General features: G+C 41.2%; 1 protein-coding gene across 4 annotated transcripts in view; it reads right to left on the bottom strand.

Annotated features, from left to right (window-relative positions):
- Nucleotides 1-70: 70 nt before the first annotated feature.
- Znf410 (zinc finger protein 410) overlaps nucleotides 71-14,864 on the bottom strand; it is a 31,136-nt gene continuing 16,342 nt past the window's right edge. For 3 of the 4 annotated variants that reach the window (XM_090344455.1, XM_090344456.1, XM_090344457.1), the window contains 6 exons: nucleotides 13,585-13,766; nucleotides 11,927-12,016; nucleotides 9,552-9,677; nucleotides 8,022-8,162; nucleotides 5,805-5,932; nucleotides 71-638 (listed from right to left, as the gene is read on the bottom strand). In XM_090344455.1, the coding sequence (XP_090200581.1) occupies nucleotides 600-638; nucleotides 5,805-5,932; nucleotides 8,022-8,162; nucleotides 9,552-9,677; nucleotides 11,927-12,016; nucleotides 13,585-13,766 (706 nt within the window). In that variant the 3' untranslated portion in view covers nucleotides 71-599. The remainder of the gene's footprint in view (nucleotides 639-5,804; nucleotides 5,933-8,021; nucleotides 8,163-9,551; nucleotides 9,678-11,926; nucleotides 12,017-13,584; nucleotides 13,767-14,864) is intronic. The other variant, XM_090344458.1, reaches the window with a different exon arrangement.

Raw genomic sequence — 14,864 nt, 5'->3', positions numbered from 1 at the left:
TTATGTTTCATAAAGAAAGCAAAGTGACTGGGTAGAGATGTATAGGACAAGATAATACCTCAGCCTGGGCCAAGGGGAGATTCAAGTAATTTATTTTGTGCAGCCCTGTGGCTAAGTTTTTTTTACTCAGGTTGCAAAAGGGAGAATGGTACAGCAAATGACATCACTCCCTTCTTCAAAGCAACAAGGCATCTTGAAAATTCAATGTCTTCCAGGTTGGTGGCAGGACATTTCATCCATGTGAAAAGACAGCCAAGTCTGAGATGAAAAGTCTTCAAAGCAGATCCTCCCCTCAATAGCCACAAAGAAAAACTAACCAACACATAATTAATTCACTTTTGGGTGATGTCTCTCCCAAAATTTTGCAGTGAGAAGGCAGGCAAGTTCAACTGCCCATCCCAAAGTCACTGCTTTGCTCCTTGTATGGATCAGATGGTGGCTGAAGATCACACATATTCATCTTCTCTGACAGCTAAAATGAACACAGGCAAAGTGGGGCATCCTTGTCCTTTCTAGTTTCATTTTAGTTCTGGCAGGTATTGAGTCTCTGGATCCTTTTCCCTCTAGATTCTCTGATCACCAGGAGTCAGTACCCATGCTCAGGTCCGTCTTTCTGTTAAATCCCCTTGACTTAATAACTGTAAGAGATTGAAAGCAAATCAGGTTACAGAAAAATAATTCATTCTAAGTAAAAAGATTATTAAGAATTGTGGGTAGTGAATTCACTGAGATGTAGATCAGGGTAGCTAGTTTTTAAAAAATGCACAGAGTGATCTTATTCATATACTAGCCTTGGCACAGTATTCTGGCTACTTCATGAGACTGTCCTATTAACTATGGCAAAAAAAAAAATACTTTCAGGGATCAGGATTCTTTTTTTCTGCCAAGGGATCTAGACATTTGTAATATCTAGATTAAATATCTAGATTGAAGAACTGTACAGGCGGTGGCTCACGCCTGTAATCCTAGCTACTCAAGAGGCTAAGAGCTAAGGATCATAGTTTGGAGCCAGCCAGGATGAGACTTTTACCTCTAATTAACTGGCAAAAAACCCCAGAAACACCTAGGCACTGATTTCAAGCTCCCAGGTCAGGAAAAAAAAAAATCAATGCAAGCATTCATATTTCACAGAAAGCTGACAAGAGCTAACAAAAAAATATAGGTCTGTGTCTGTTCCATCATGTCCAGTGACTTCAGACATCATATAGCCCAAAGGTTGGATATGCCCCATCCCTGATGTACACCTTTGTTAACCAGTAAGGGAAGCATCTGCAATGCACCGGGAAATAGGGTGGGATCCAAATTCCTAGTTGGTGTTAACCAAAGCACAGACTGAAGGCTTCCAACAGAAGGAAACACAGAAGGATTCTAAGAGGGGAAAACTGCTTATTGGAGATTTAGCATTTTCTCAGATTTAAGAGAATACTTTTCCTGTGATAAGGGAGATAGGAGCTCATGCCTGTAATCCTAGCTATTCAGGAGACTGAGGTCTGAGGATCAAGTTCAAAGCCAGTCTGGGCATTACGCTAAAATCCGTAAGACTCTTTTTATTTTTTTGTGGGTCCTGGGGCTTGAATTAGGCCTGGGCACTGTCCCTGAGCTCTTCAGCTCGAGGCTGCTACCCTATCCTTGAGACAAGCTCCACTTCCCATTTTCTAGAGGTTAACTGGAGATAAGAGTTTCAGGTCCTTTTGTGCCTGGGCTGGCTTTGAACCTTGATCCTCAGATCTCAGCCCCCTGAGTAGCTAGGATTACAGGCTTGAACCACCGTGCCGGCTTTTTTTTTTGGGGGGGGGGGCAGTCCTAGGCTTAAGCACTGTCCTTGGACGTTCTCAAGGCCAGAGCTCTACCAATTGAGCCTCAGCACCACTTACAGCTTTTTTTTCCATGTATGTGGTACCGAGGAATTGAACCCAGGTCTTTGTGTATGCTAGGCAAGCACTCTACCACTAGGCCAAACTCCCCAGCCAGTCCGTAACTCTTATCTCAAATTAACCACTAGAAAACCAGAAGTGGTATAGCTCTAGCAGTTGGTTGGTAGCCTCAAGCTAAAGAGCTCAGGGACAACACCCAGGCCAAGAGTTCAAGCCCCACAACTGACAAAAAAAAAAAAAAGGAGACTTCTTTAGGGTACAGCTGATACTCTGTACTCAAGGCTTCTATTCAAAGGTACTTTTTGTATGATAATTGATGAGAATTTCTATGCTATTATATAAAGAAAATTATAATGTACCAACTCAGCAAAATTCAGAATGAAAACTGGACTTATTAAAGAAAAATTCAGAACCTATCAGTTGCATTTGATACAGTGATGGGGAAATAAAAATAATGTATTCTGGGGTTTTAGGAAAGCTTGGTACTAGAGTTCTTGCTTTGCATGTGTAGAGCCCCAGATTCAATTCCTATCATCTGTGCACACCCAAACACAAAGGTTTTTGCTTTTGTTTTTTGCCAGTCATGAGGCTTGAACTCAGGCCTGAACACTGTCCTTGAGCTTTCTCAAGGCTAGCGCTGTACCACTTGAGCCACAGCACCACTTCCAGCTTCTTTTGTGTATGTAGTACGAGGAATTGAATCCAATTTTCCTGCGTGCTAGGCAAGCACTCTACCACTACACACTCCTGGTCCCACAAAGGTTGTTGTTTTTTTTTTTTTTGCCAGTCGTGGGCTTGAGCTTAGGGCCTCAGCACTGTCCTTGGACTTTCTCAAGGCTAGAGCTCTAACACTTGAGCCTCAGCATCACTTCTGGCTTTTTTCTATGTATGTGGTACTGAGGAATTGAACCTGGGTCTTCGTGCATGCTAGGCAAGCACTCTACTACTAGGCCAAACTCCCAGCCCACAAAGGTATTTTTAATGTAGGCCAAGATTCAGTGTTTCTACTTACTAATAGCATTTTATGGGAAATGTGAAGAAATTTGTTGTTTCTATTGTTGCTTTGTTTAGAAACTACTCATGGTAATACTGAATATTAATTATACAGGGAGTTAAACTAATAGGTTTTTGAGTTCCAGAACTCAATGTGAATATGGAAAGCATTATCTAGGATGACCTTCAGTAGGTATCAAAGCCCAAAATTCAAGGAGCTCCTGTTCAATTGATCTTCTAATTCTTTGGAGACCTGAGACAGTAACAAGGGAAACCAGAAATCATATAATCAGAACTATTTGATTCAGAATTGAATCAATATTTAACATCTCTTATGATACTTTCTTTACTCTGTTTTTGATACTATTTTTATTTCTAGAGCATATTTACAGGAGTCTAGTTAGGAGTTCACCATTATAGATTATAGATCAGATTATAGATCTGATCTATAATGCACAATGATTGCCAAAAACAGAAATTGGAAAGGAAATGTGTTGTTTTAAGGACTGAAAACTGCTTTTGCCTTCTCTTGCATCTGGACTACATCCATCTTGGACTCAGGGCCTGGGCACTGTCCTTAGGTTTTCATAAGGCTAGTACTCTACCACTTGAGTCACAGCACCACTTCTGGCTTTTTCTGTGTATGTGACACCGGGAACTTGAACCCAGGGCTTCACGTATGCTAGGTAGGCACTCTAACACTAGGCCACACTCCCAGCCCATGAAAAACCTTTCTTTGGACTGGAGTTATGGCTCAAATAGTAGAGCATGTGCCTAGAAACCAAAAAGTCTAAGCTCAAACCCAGTGCCACTGAACAACAAAAACAAACCTTCTGTGATTTGGTTGATAGTTCTCATTCAATAAGTGAACTCATTCCTTTATGATCAATTGATTCAGCCTGCTGTCTCCTAAATTTATAACCCTAGCCGACTAAGCAACTTCTCCCTGTCCTTTTTTTTTTGTCAGTCATGAAGCTTGAACTCTGGGTCTGGGTGCTGGGCTGGGCTTTCATATTGGTTTGAACCATGATCCCAGATCTCAGCTTCTTGAGTAGCTAGTATTATAGACGTGAGTCATTGGTACCTGGCTTTCCCCCCCTTTTTTAAGACAGGCTCTTTCACTATAACCCAACTTGTAGTCCAATCTGACCTCCAACTTGATCTTCCTTACCTCAGCATCCCAATTCAGTAACTTTTTACTATTTTTATTTTGGCAATGCTGAGGTTTAGAACTCAGATCCCTTCGATTGTTTGGCAAATGCTTTACCACTTGAGCCAAGTTCTTTATGCTTTAGGTTATTTTCCAAATAATGTCTCAATTTTTGTCCAGGATGACTTTGAAGCATGATACTCCTTATCTATTCTCTGCTATAGGATTACAGCATGCACCCAACATGTTTGACAAGATTTTATTTTATTTTTTCTTGAGCAGTCCTTGATCTATAAATCTCTTGATCCCAGACTCCTAAGGAGATGAGATTACAGGCATAAGCCATCACACCTATCATGATAAGTACTTTTATTTTTGTCAGTTTTTTCCCCCTCAAGAAGCACTGTGTCCAAGACATAATTGCCCCCCCCCCCCTTTCTTTTTGTGCCAGTCCTGGGGTTTGAACTCAGGGTCTGAGAAGTCCTTGGGCTTTCTCAAGGCCAGAGCTCTACCACTTGAACCATAGCACCACTTTTGGCCCCCTAAGATGTAATTTTCATTATCAAATAGAAGCAGGCAGCCAGGCGCGGTGGCTCACCTAGCTACTCAGGAGGCTGAGATCTGAGGATTGAGGTTCAAAGCTAGCCCAGGCACTAACGACTGTGAGACTTATCTCCAATTAATCATTAAAAAAACAGGAAATGGGGGGCCGGGAGTTTGGCCTAGTGATAGAGTGCTTGCCTAGCATGCACAAAGACCTGGACTCAATTCCTTGGTACCACATACATAGAAAAAAGCTGGAAGTGGTGCTGAGACTCAAGTGGTAGAGTTTTAGCCTTGAGAAAATCCAAGGACAGTGCTCAGGCCCTGAGCTTAAGCCCAGGACTGGCAAAAAAAAAAAAGGAAGTAAGTGGGGCTGTGGCTCAGGGGTAGGATTTTAGCCTTGAGCTGAAGAGCTCAGGGACAGTGCCCAGGCCCAGAGTTCAAGCCCCATGACCCCCCCTCCTCCCCGACACACACACAATAGAAGCAGGATGGGTGCCAGTGGTCAGGCCTGCAACTCAGGAGTCAGATCTGAGGATTAAGGTTCAAAGCCAGCCCAGGCAGCTATGTCTATGAGATTCTTATCTCCAATTAACTACAAAAGAACTGAAAGTGAAGCCATGGCTCAAGTTTAGAATGCTGGCCTTAAGCAAAAAAAAGCTCAAGGATAGTGCCCAAATCCTGAATTCAAGCCCCAGGACCAATACAAATATAAAAAAAAAAAAAGCAGCATATTCACATTACAATGAACAGTAGGATGAGACACCACTGCTTAGGGACTCTAAAACTCAAGAGTCCTGGTGTGACAGATCAATCTCTCAATACATAAGACCCCTAACACTCCTTTTAAGCTGGACTTCTGCTTAAAGGTACTCTAGTCAGTTTACAGACACAGATCCTAGATTTTTTTTGTTGTTGTTAGTCCTGGAGCCTGAATTTAGGGCCTGTGTGCTGTCCGTGAGCAATTTTTTGCTCGATGCTAGTGTTCTACCATTTTGAGCCATAGCATCACTTCTGGTTTCTTGGTGGTTAATTGTAGATAAAAGTCTCATGGACTTTTGGCCCAGGCAGGCTTCAAATCACATTCCTCAAATCTCGACCTGGAATTACAGGCAGTAGCCACCAGCACCCAATTGGAAATTGAAGGTTTTTTCCTACCTACATCATCTAAACTAGAATGATTAGGAAATCATTCTCCATTTAAGTCAGTAAAGAAACAAAGTAAGAGCAAGAGCAAGCTTTACCTCCTGTGGATTTACTGCAGTTAAGACAGAAACTTCATATGACTGCCTCCCCGGTTGCATGGTCACCAAGTGATGTGTTACGTCAGGCACTGAAGACAAGGGACGTGGGGATCCTTCAGTAAGCACCTCTGTGAAACAACAGAAAAATGTTTAATGAAAAGCAAGTCCACAAATATAATCCCCACCTCTTCAAGCCTTTCGCTAAGAAGTGTTAAAACTAGTCCCTAAACAACCAAATCCCATGTTCCTATATTCCTTTCAAGGTAATTCCTGTCTGATAAACATTTGTTAGTAAATTTGCAAAGTATTACAAAAAGAGGATGAGCAGTAAAAGCAGGAAATATTTTTCAATCAACCAATGTAGAGTAATAGATTTAGCACTGAATTAATGTAAGAAATAGCAAAATATATGAAATAGCAAAAGCTACACAAGCAGGCAGATCAGAAAACTAGAGCCAGCCCTTGAAGCAGTCACCAATGATAACAGTAAAATATGTACAGGTCAAGAATTTAAGTTAGCCCTGCATCTAAATTTCTTTCTTTCAGATTTGCTTCTTTAAGGTTGGTAAAACAGCTCCATGACATTTTGTACTTCCTGCTTTAATGTTTTTTTCGGTCATGAGGCTTGAACTCTGGGCCTGGACACTGTTCCTGAGCTCTTCAGCTCAAGGCTACTGCCCTACCACTTGAGCCACAGCCCCACTTCCCATTTTCTAGTGATTGATTGAAGGTAAGAGTCTCAGGGTCTTTAGTGCCCTGGCTGGCTTTGAGCTGTGATCCTCAGCCTCCTGAGCAGCTAGGCATGAGCCACCATACCCGGCTTCCTGTTTTAATTTCTACCAGTATTGTTCATGAACCAGGAGGTGTGCTATAGTAGCACATTATTCTGGGCTTTACAGGCTCAAAAAAAGTTACATGAACATTTTCATTGGAGATGATGTCTCATCCTGTAACAAACTCAGGATCTTCCCACTTCTGACTCCCAAATGTTGAGATTATAGACATGTGCTGTGACCCCTGGCCAAGAGGAACAATCAAAGCATGATCTCACAGTTACTAAAGGTTCATTAGTGGGATCACCATAAATATCTGGTTTATAAACCATTTAGCTCTCAAATTAGAAACTTATTCTATTAGTTTGTATTTACATTGTTCTTCCAAACTATACTATATAATTTATACTATATAACAATGTATATAGTATCTTATTTACTTAACATTTCACACACATATGTAAATTTTGACTTTTCAACTGAATTTTTAGGTCCCTATCTCTTAATGTTGTCTTTCCCATGGTGTCAGGCACACAGTAGGCACTGAATAAATGCATGCTGACCTCACCTGGTTAAGTTTTTTCAGAGAAGAGGGCCTGGCCTGTGTAACTTAGGTGAACTTTCTATACCAGAGAGGAGCGCCTGTTTCCTAGAGAGCCCTTTCTTTTCTCCAGAAGTTTATGGCTTATATCTCCTCTGTAAACCTGGTTATGTTCTGCTTAAATGTTTTAAAAGTTAAGTTCTTCCATAACTGCAATAGGAAAGACAGAAATAATTGGGCTAAAATGCTAAGATTACAGATAATTTTATCTTAATTTTTTTCTCTTCATTATTTCACAGTATCTTCAAAGAATTTTTTTTTTTTTTTTGCCAGTTGTGGAGTTTGAACTCAGGACCTGGGCACCGTTCTTGAACACTTTTGCTCAAAGCTAGCGGCCTACCACTGGAGCCACAGCACTACTTCCAGCTTTTTCTGAGTATATGGTATCAAGGAAACAAACCAAGGGCTTTGTGCATGGTAGGTGAGCACTCTACCACTAGGCTATGCCCCTGGCCCGACTTCAGGGAAGTTTTTTTTTTTTTTTTTTTGCCAGTCCTGGGGACTGAACTCAGGGCCTGCACATTGTCCTTGGGCTTTCATCAAGGCTAGAGCTCTGTGACTTGAATTACAGCACCACTTTCGGCTTTTCTCTGTATATGGTACGGGGGAATCAAACCCGGGTCTTCGTGCATGCTAGGCAAGCACTCTACCACTAGGCCAAACTCCCGGTCCCTTCAAGGAATTTTTTAAACATACATTATCTACTCCAGAGAATAACAACATAAAATACTACCTAAAAATACCATATATACTCAGGAAATGAGATCAAAACTTGCATTCTGGAAGACAGTTCATTCCTTAGTCCCTATGTACATACTCAAATAAAGGAGACAGAAGTCTTACCATCATCAACTCCCAGGATAGAATTGGTATTTGGTAGATTCAAGGACTCTCCACCAAGGCTCGACTGAGAATTCATAGACACCAGGTTTTTACTGGGTACTGAAGCCTCTTCAAGCAAACTACTGCCCATGAGTGGCTCAGCTGCACAAAGAATAGGATGTGAAAGACATACAGCAGTCAAGGCTGTGCCTCGTCCTTATTTCCCTTCACAAGGAAGTGGGCCTTCTATTTCAGAATCAGATGTTAATTTATATCTTGGATGTCATCTCACATTTCATCTATTTTCAAGAAACAAGATAAAGCCTAAAAGGGAAGTCTGAAACTTAAAGAATAATTACCCTTGCTTGTAACTGATATTTGTAGAATTAACATATGAAATGGAATGGATAAATTCTTTGGTATATCTGAAGGGAAAGTTGAAGTGAAATGATTGATTAGGAAAAACATTGAAAAAAATAAGAATTTAAATGCTACCAAATTTAAGGCAGGACAAAAGGTACTTATAATTGCTAAGCAAAAATACTTGAGCTCATGTTATAAAGACATCTTTTATCAATGCTACGCCATTGCATGTTCATGGATTGGTATTATTCAATCTTAAAATCACTAAAGGAACTTTTGTTTTAGGTTTTATTTTGAGGCAGTCTCACTATGATGCCCCAGCTGGCCTCAAATGTGCAATACTCCTGCCAAGTACTGGAATGACAGGTGAGCCACACCACACTGAACTTCCTAGTTCGGGGGCAGAGGGAGGGGGGAGGTAGAGGTATGTCTCATTATACTCCTATAGTCTTAAACTCTTGGCCACAAGTGACCTTCAAGCCTTAACCTATACATCTGTGCCAGCCGGGAGAAACAGTAAGATGGATGAATAGATAGATAGACAAATAGATAAATATGTATACAGATACACACACACACACACACACACACACACACATGCATGGTGTTGGGTTCAAATACAGAGTCTCATGCATGTTAGGCAAATGCTCTTCCACTGAGCTATAGGCCTAACCCCTAAGGGAACTTTTTGTTTTTGTTTTTGTCAGTCATGGGGCTTAAATTCTGGGCCTGGACACTGTCCCTGAGCTCTTCAGCTCAAGGTTACTGCTCTACCACTTGAGCCACAATGCCATTTTTGATTTTCTGGTGGTTAACTGGAGATAGGAGTCTCATGGACTTTCGTGTCCACACTGGCTTTGAACCACGATTCTCAGATCTCTGCTTCCTGAATTAGCTATGATTATAGGCATGAACCACCAGCACCTGGCTTAAAAAAAGAAAATATGGAACATTTCATGAATTTGCCTGTCATCCTTGCCCTTAGGGGAACTTCCTAAACTCCCTATTCTAGGAACTTGAACCTTATTTATAAATTTGTTTTGTATGGCTGGAGAAAGCTTGTACTTAAAAGGGTGTCAAATGATACCAATTCTTTCCACCCAAAACAGAACCAAAATATTTTCTGGACAGGCAGGAAAAGTGAGTTGGCTCTTTGAACACAGCTTTTCCTATGTCTACCCTTCTCACCAGTCTGCTCCTGCTCTTGACTGCCTGATGCTCCTATTTGCAAGTGATGCTTTCTCATGTGCACATTCCTGCTCCCACTCTGAGAGAAGGTCTTTCCACAGACTTGGCACTGGTGAGGTTTCTCACCTGAAAAAGAGACAAGATGAGATCAGGGCAGCCAAAGACAAGGATATATTTCTGATGACAAGTGGGTAGAATGAAAATCTAGATGGAGAAAGCCAGAGAATATTAAAGTAAACATAAGCTGCTCCTTAAGAGAAAAACGAGAAAGAGGGTAACTATGCTCAATAAGAAATGTACTCCCCTGCCTTCTGTATGTAACTGTAACCCCTCTGTACATCACATTGACAATAAAATAAAATAAAGAAGAAAAAAAAAGCTGCTCTTTTTTTCCATTCTCAATCTTAGTCTCCCAACTTTCCATACATAGGGAAAGTATGAAGAGTAGACCAGGGTAAGTCAGTACACACACTGCTCGTACCACTGATACTCTCCAGACTCATTGTTACATACCCTCTAAAATCTCCAACATTCACCTGGACAGCTCTCCTAACACAAGACTTCTACGTCCTTAAGTCTAAACTTGTCAGTCTCCATACTACTGGGAGGACTAAACTCAGAGAAGGGGTAAAGAATTCTCATACCCATGGAGATTGGTAGGTAACAACAGGGTCATCATAACCTAGATAGTATTTTCCTTGTAAAAGCGTTAACTGCTATTTATTTCTAGCCAACTATTTCCATTAAGGACTGAGGACTAGTATTGCCAGATCCTAAATTTTTATTTATTTTTTAAGATAAGCTAGAACTCTGTGCTCAAGACTAATACTCTATACTTCAAGCCACAGTGGGGTTTCTGGTGGTTAAATGGAGATAAGAGTAGATAAGAGTCTTATGGACTTTCCTGCCTTGGCAGGCTTTGAATTGTGATTCAAACCACGTGAGAGCTACGAGTGCCATATACTTTTTTCTCTTTTTTTTTTTGCCATGTAGCTTGATCTCTAGCCCTGGGCACTGTCCCTGAGCTCTTCAGCTCAGCTCAAGGTTATTGCTCTACCACTTGAGTGGCAGTGCCACTTTTGGTTTTTCTGGCAGTTAATTGGAGATAAGAATCTCATGGAGGCCGGGAGTTTGGCCTAGTGGTAGAGTGTTTGTCTAGCATGCATAAAGACCCAGGTTCAATTCCTTGGTATCACATACATAGAAAAAGCTGGACATGGTGCTATGGCTCAAGTGGTAGAGCTCTAACCTTGAGGAAAGTCCAAGGACAGTGCTCAGGCCCTGAGTTCACTCCCCAGGACTGCCCCCCCCCAAAAAAAAAGAAACTCACGGACTTCTGTACCTGGGCTGGCTTTGAACCAGATCTTAGCCTCCTGAACAGCAAGGATTATAAGGCGTGAGCCACTGCGCCTGGCTCTGTAGACTTTTGACAAAACCAGTCTTCTCAATAGTTTTATCAATTCCTGCTGTAGTTTATATCTTTGCCTGATTAATCTGCCATCAGCCAAATTCTCATCAGACTGTACCCTCTATAAGCTCCACAAACTTCTTCCATGCTAGATTACTTTAATATGGTTTAATACCTTATGAAACAGCATTTCTAGCATGTTTTCAATGTTATATACTAATCTCACAGGAATCAGACCCAACTGGTAAAGATTTTTTTTCACTTGAGCTATACCTGACTTCTACTTGGCTATCTGTTTTCTGAAACAAGGTCTCAATATGTAGTCCAGGCTGATCTTGAACTTGTACTCGCCTGTCTCCCGAGAACTGACTTTGGGAAAATGGAAAGGAAAAGTGTCATTTTAGCTTCTCCTACAAAGCTTAAAAAGGCTTGATTCATAGAGAATACTTTTAGACATCTTTAGCAGAAAAGACCAGGTTATCTGCATAAAATGATCAAATTGACATAATTATAGGAAATGAATTTAAGGCTCTAAAACAGAAAAAGAGTCACTAGGTTGTTCTCTCTTCTATACTACTGGTAAATGTAAGGTTCTAGAAACCATAAAGTAATAACTAAAGCCAGTTTCTACCAAAATGGTAACTAAAACAGTAGTATCACCAGCTTCTCAGAAGGCAGTGATATTGCTGCTGCTTTGTCACTGACAGCAATCTTTCTACTTTGCTCTTGTTTGAAGTTACATGCATCCAGGACAGTGCCTAACAAACTGGAAGATCTCACAAGGACCTCTGTGACTCAGGTGGAAACTACTGATTTCTCTCAATTGTTTAGAAAGCCTATAAATGCAGTTATTAAGGATCTTGGTTTCTGGCTTGGTTATCATAAGAAGTCTTAATACCTTTACAATGAAGAGTCTGTCTTTCCAGACTGTTAACCTGAAATCTAAAAATAGTACAAGTTTTGATACCTGAGTGAACTACCAAGTGTTTTCGGAGGCTGGAATACTCAGCAAAGGAACGGCCACATCCTTGAGCTTCACAAAGGAAAGGTTTTTCTCCTACAGACAAAAATGAGACAAAAACTCAGATCCAGTATTCTGATTATTACTCTTGGGCCCCCAATATTTATATTTTTCAGCGAGTTATTCTTAGTTTCCTAATTCATGCTACCTAATTTCATTAGGGTATGGCCACGAGCGTGGCCTAGTGATAGTGTTTGCCTACCATGCACAAAGCCCTAGATTAGGAAGTGGTACTGTGGTTCAAGTGGTAGACTGCTAGCCTTGAGAAAGCCCAAGGACAGTGCCCAGGCCCCGAGTTCAAGCCTCGTAATTTTTGTTTGTTTGCTTTGTTTTGTTTTTGTCAGTCCTGGATTTGAGCTCAGGGCCTGAGCACTGTCCTTGGGCTTTCTCAAGGCTAGAGCTCTATCACTTGAGCCTCAGCACAATTTCCGGCTTTTTTCTATGTACGTGGTACCGAGGAATCAAACCAGGGTCTTTGTGCATGCTAGGCAAGCACTCTACCACTACGCCAAACTCCTGGCCCCAATAATTTTTTTTTTAAAGTTCATTAGGTATACTCAGCGAGTGATATCTCTCAATGATCTAAACTACACCCAACTGTCTTTTCCCTTTGCAAGGCTGCCCATGAGCTTCATTTTTCCTTCTGTCAACTGGCTTAAGAACTAAAGCTTTAGTGATTACACCACTTACAATGACCTCAATATTCACAGTGCGGGTGGAATGCAAACTAGGCAAGCATTCTAAACTATATCCCCAGTTATTAGCTTTGGGTTCTAAAATAAATCAATTATAGAAAATAAAAACAAAAAGACAAAGAAAATAAACCAAAGAGAACATGACTATAGACATAACCACTTCCATAATATTAGAGATTTTTCTTCTGTTCTTCTGCAAGTAAATAGCTGCCTTCATTTGCTATGTTTATAAAATGGGATTATGTAAGTCTATATGAGCTCTATTACCAGCATTTGGGTGGTTAATTGGAGATAAGAGCCTCATGGATTTTCCTTCCTGGGCTAGCTTGGAACAGTCATCCTCATTATTTCAGCTTCCTGAGTAGCTAGGATTACAGGTAAGTTACCTGTGCCAAGCTAACTAATTCATTAAAAAAAAAAAAAAGCAAACTGGGTGTGGTGGCTCACACCTGTAATCCTAGCTACTCAGGAGGCTGAGATCTGAGAATCACAGTTCAAAGCCAGCTCAGGCACTAAAGTCCATGAGACTCTTACCTCCAAATAACCACTAGAAACCAGGAAGTGGTGCTGTGGCTCAAGTGATAGGTGGTAGCCTTGAGCTGAATTGCTCAGGAACAGTGGCCAGGCCCAGAGTTCAAGTCTCACAATCAACCAAAGAAAAAGTTTACTGTGTAAAATAAACACTGTGCAATGCTCAGAAAAATTTTAAAGCAGATTTTGTTCAAGTAGGTTTACATTGGTGATAAATGTTACTGTAATGAACTGAAAGCACCATAAAGCATAGAGACAAAGAATCAAATCTTTAAAGTTCTATCAAAAATCCTAAGCCTTTATTTCTATTCCCAGTGAAGCCTTTCCTAAGCAAGAACTGAACCAAAATTGCCCAAGGGAATGCTAGGTTGCACATACCTGTGTGAATGCGCCGGTGGTTCTTCAGATTTCCAGCTGTAGTGAACTGCTTACCACAGCCAGACTCTGGGCACATAAAGGGCTTCTCCCCATTGTGTGTTCTCATGTGTACTTTCAGTCTCTGTAGCACATAGAAGCTTTTCCCACAACCTTCTGCAGGGCAGATGAAGGAGCGGTCATTTCTGCAAAAACAATCATATCAGCAAGAATACCTGCAAATACTCAAACTTCTCAAGGCAGACAGTAAATCCCAAATCTTGGCATATTAGAATATCCTGAAGTTTGTTAAAATTAGTCCCTCCAAAAAATCCTAACTTTGCAGGTTTAAAGTAGGGCCTATGCTTACGTATAATTTAAGCTCTAAAAAAAAAGTCCTATGTTTTATAATAAGATTTGAGACTTCTTCGTGACAACATATTTAGCAGCCAAATGTCTTAAAGCATTATGAAAAATAAGGCAAATCACACAGTGCTAGGGCTTCTATTAAAAACAACAGGGACCAGGAGTTTCGCCTAGCGGTAGAGTACTTGCCTAGCAGGCACGAAGACTAGGGTTCAAGTCCTCGGTGCCATATACATAGAAAAAAGCTGGAAGTGGTGGTGTGCCTCAAGTGGTAGAGCTCTAGCCTTGAGAAAGCCCAAGGACAGTGCTCAGGCCCTGAGTTCAAGCCTCAGGACAAGCAAAAAAAATGAACAAAAAAAAACTCCCAATAAAAACAACAACAAAGCCAGCAAGGTGGCTCATGCCTGCAATCCTCGCTATTCAGGAGACTTGAGATCTGAGGATTGCGGGTTGATGCCAGCCCACACACTAAAGACCTGGAGACTCTTATCACCAATTAGCCACTAGAAAACCGGAAGTGGCGCTTGGATCAAGATGTAGGGCGATAGCCTTATGCTGAAGACCTCAGGGACAAGCCCCACGAACAATAATAATGCAAGGGGCCAGGAGTGTGGCCTAGTGGTGGATGGCTTGTCTAGCATGCACGAAGACCAGGGTTTTATTTCTAGGTTCCACATACATAGAAAAAACCGGAAGTGGCGCTGTGGCTCAAGTGGTAGAGCTCTAGCCTTGAGAAAGCCCAAGGACAGTACTCAGGCCCTGAGTTCAAGCCCGGGACTGGCAAAAAAAGAAAAACAGCAACAATATTAAAACATGACAGTGGACATATGGTACACACTGGTAATCTCAACATTTCAGAGGCTGAAGTGGGAGAATCACTTAAACCTAGGAGTTAAAGACTTCCTGGGAAATACAGCATGACCCCATTCCCTCCATTC

The sequence above is a fragment of the Megascapheus bottae genome, chromosome 14 (assembly GCF_031878675.1).
Source record: "Megascapheus bottae isolate mThoBot1 chromosome 14, mThoBot2.hap1, whole genome shotgun sequence".
NCBI lineage: Eukaryota > Metazoa > Chordata > Mammalia > Rodentia > Geomyidae > Megascapheus > Megascapheus bottae.
This window is presented reverse-complemented; position numbering and strand designations above follow the sequence as displayed.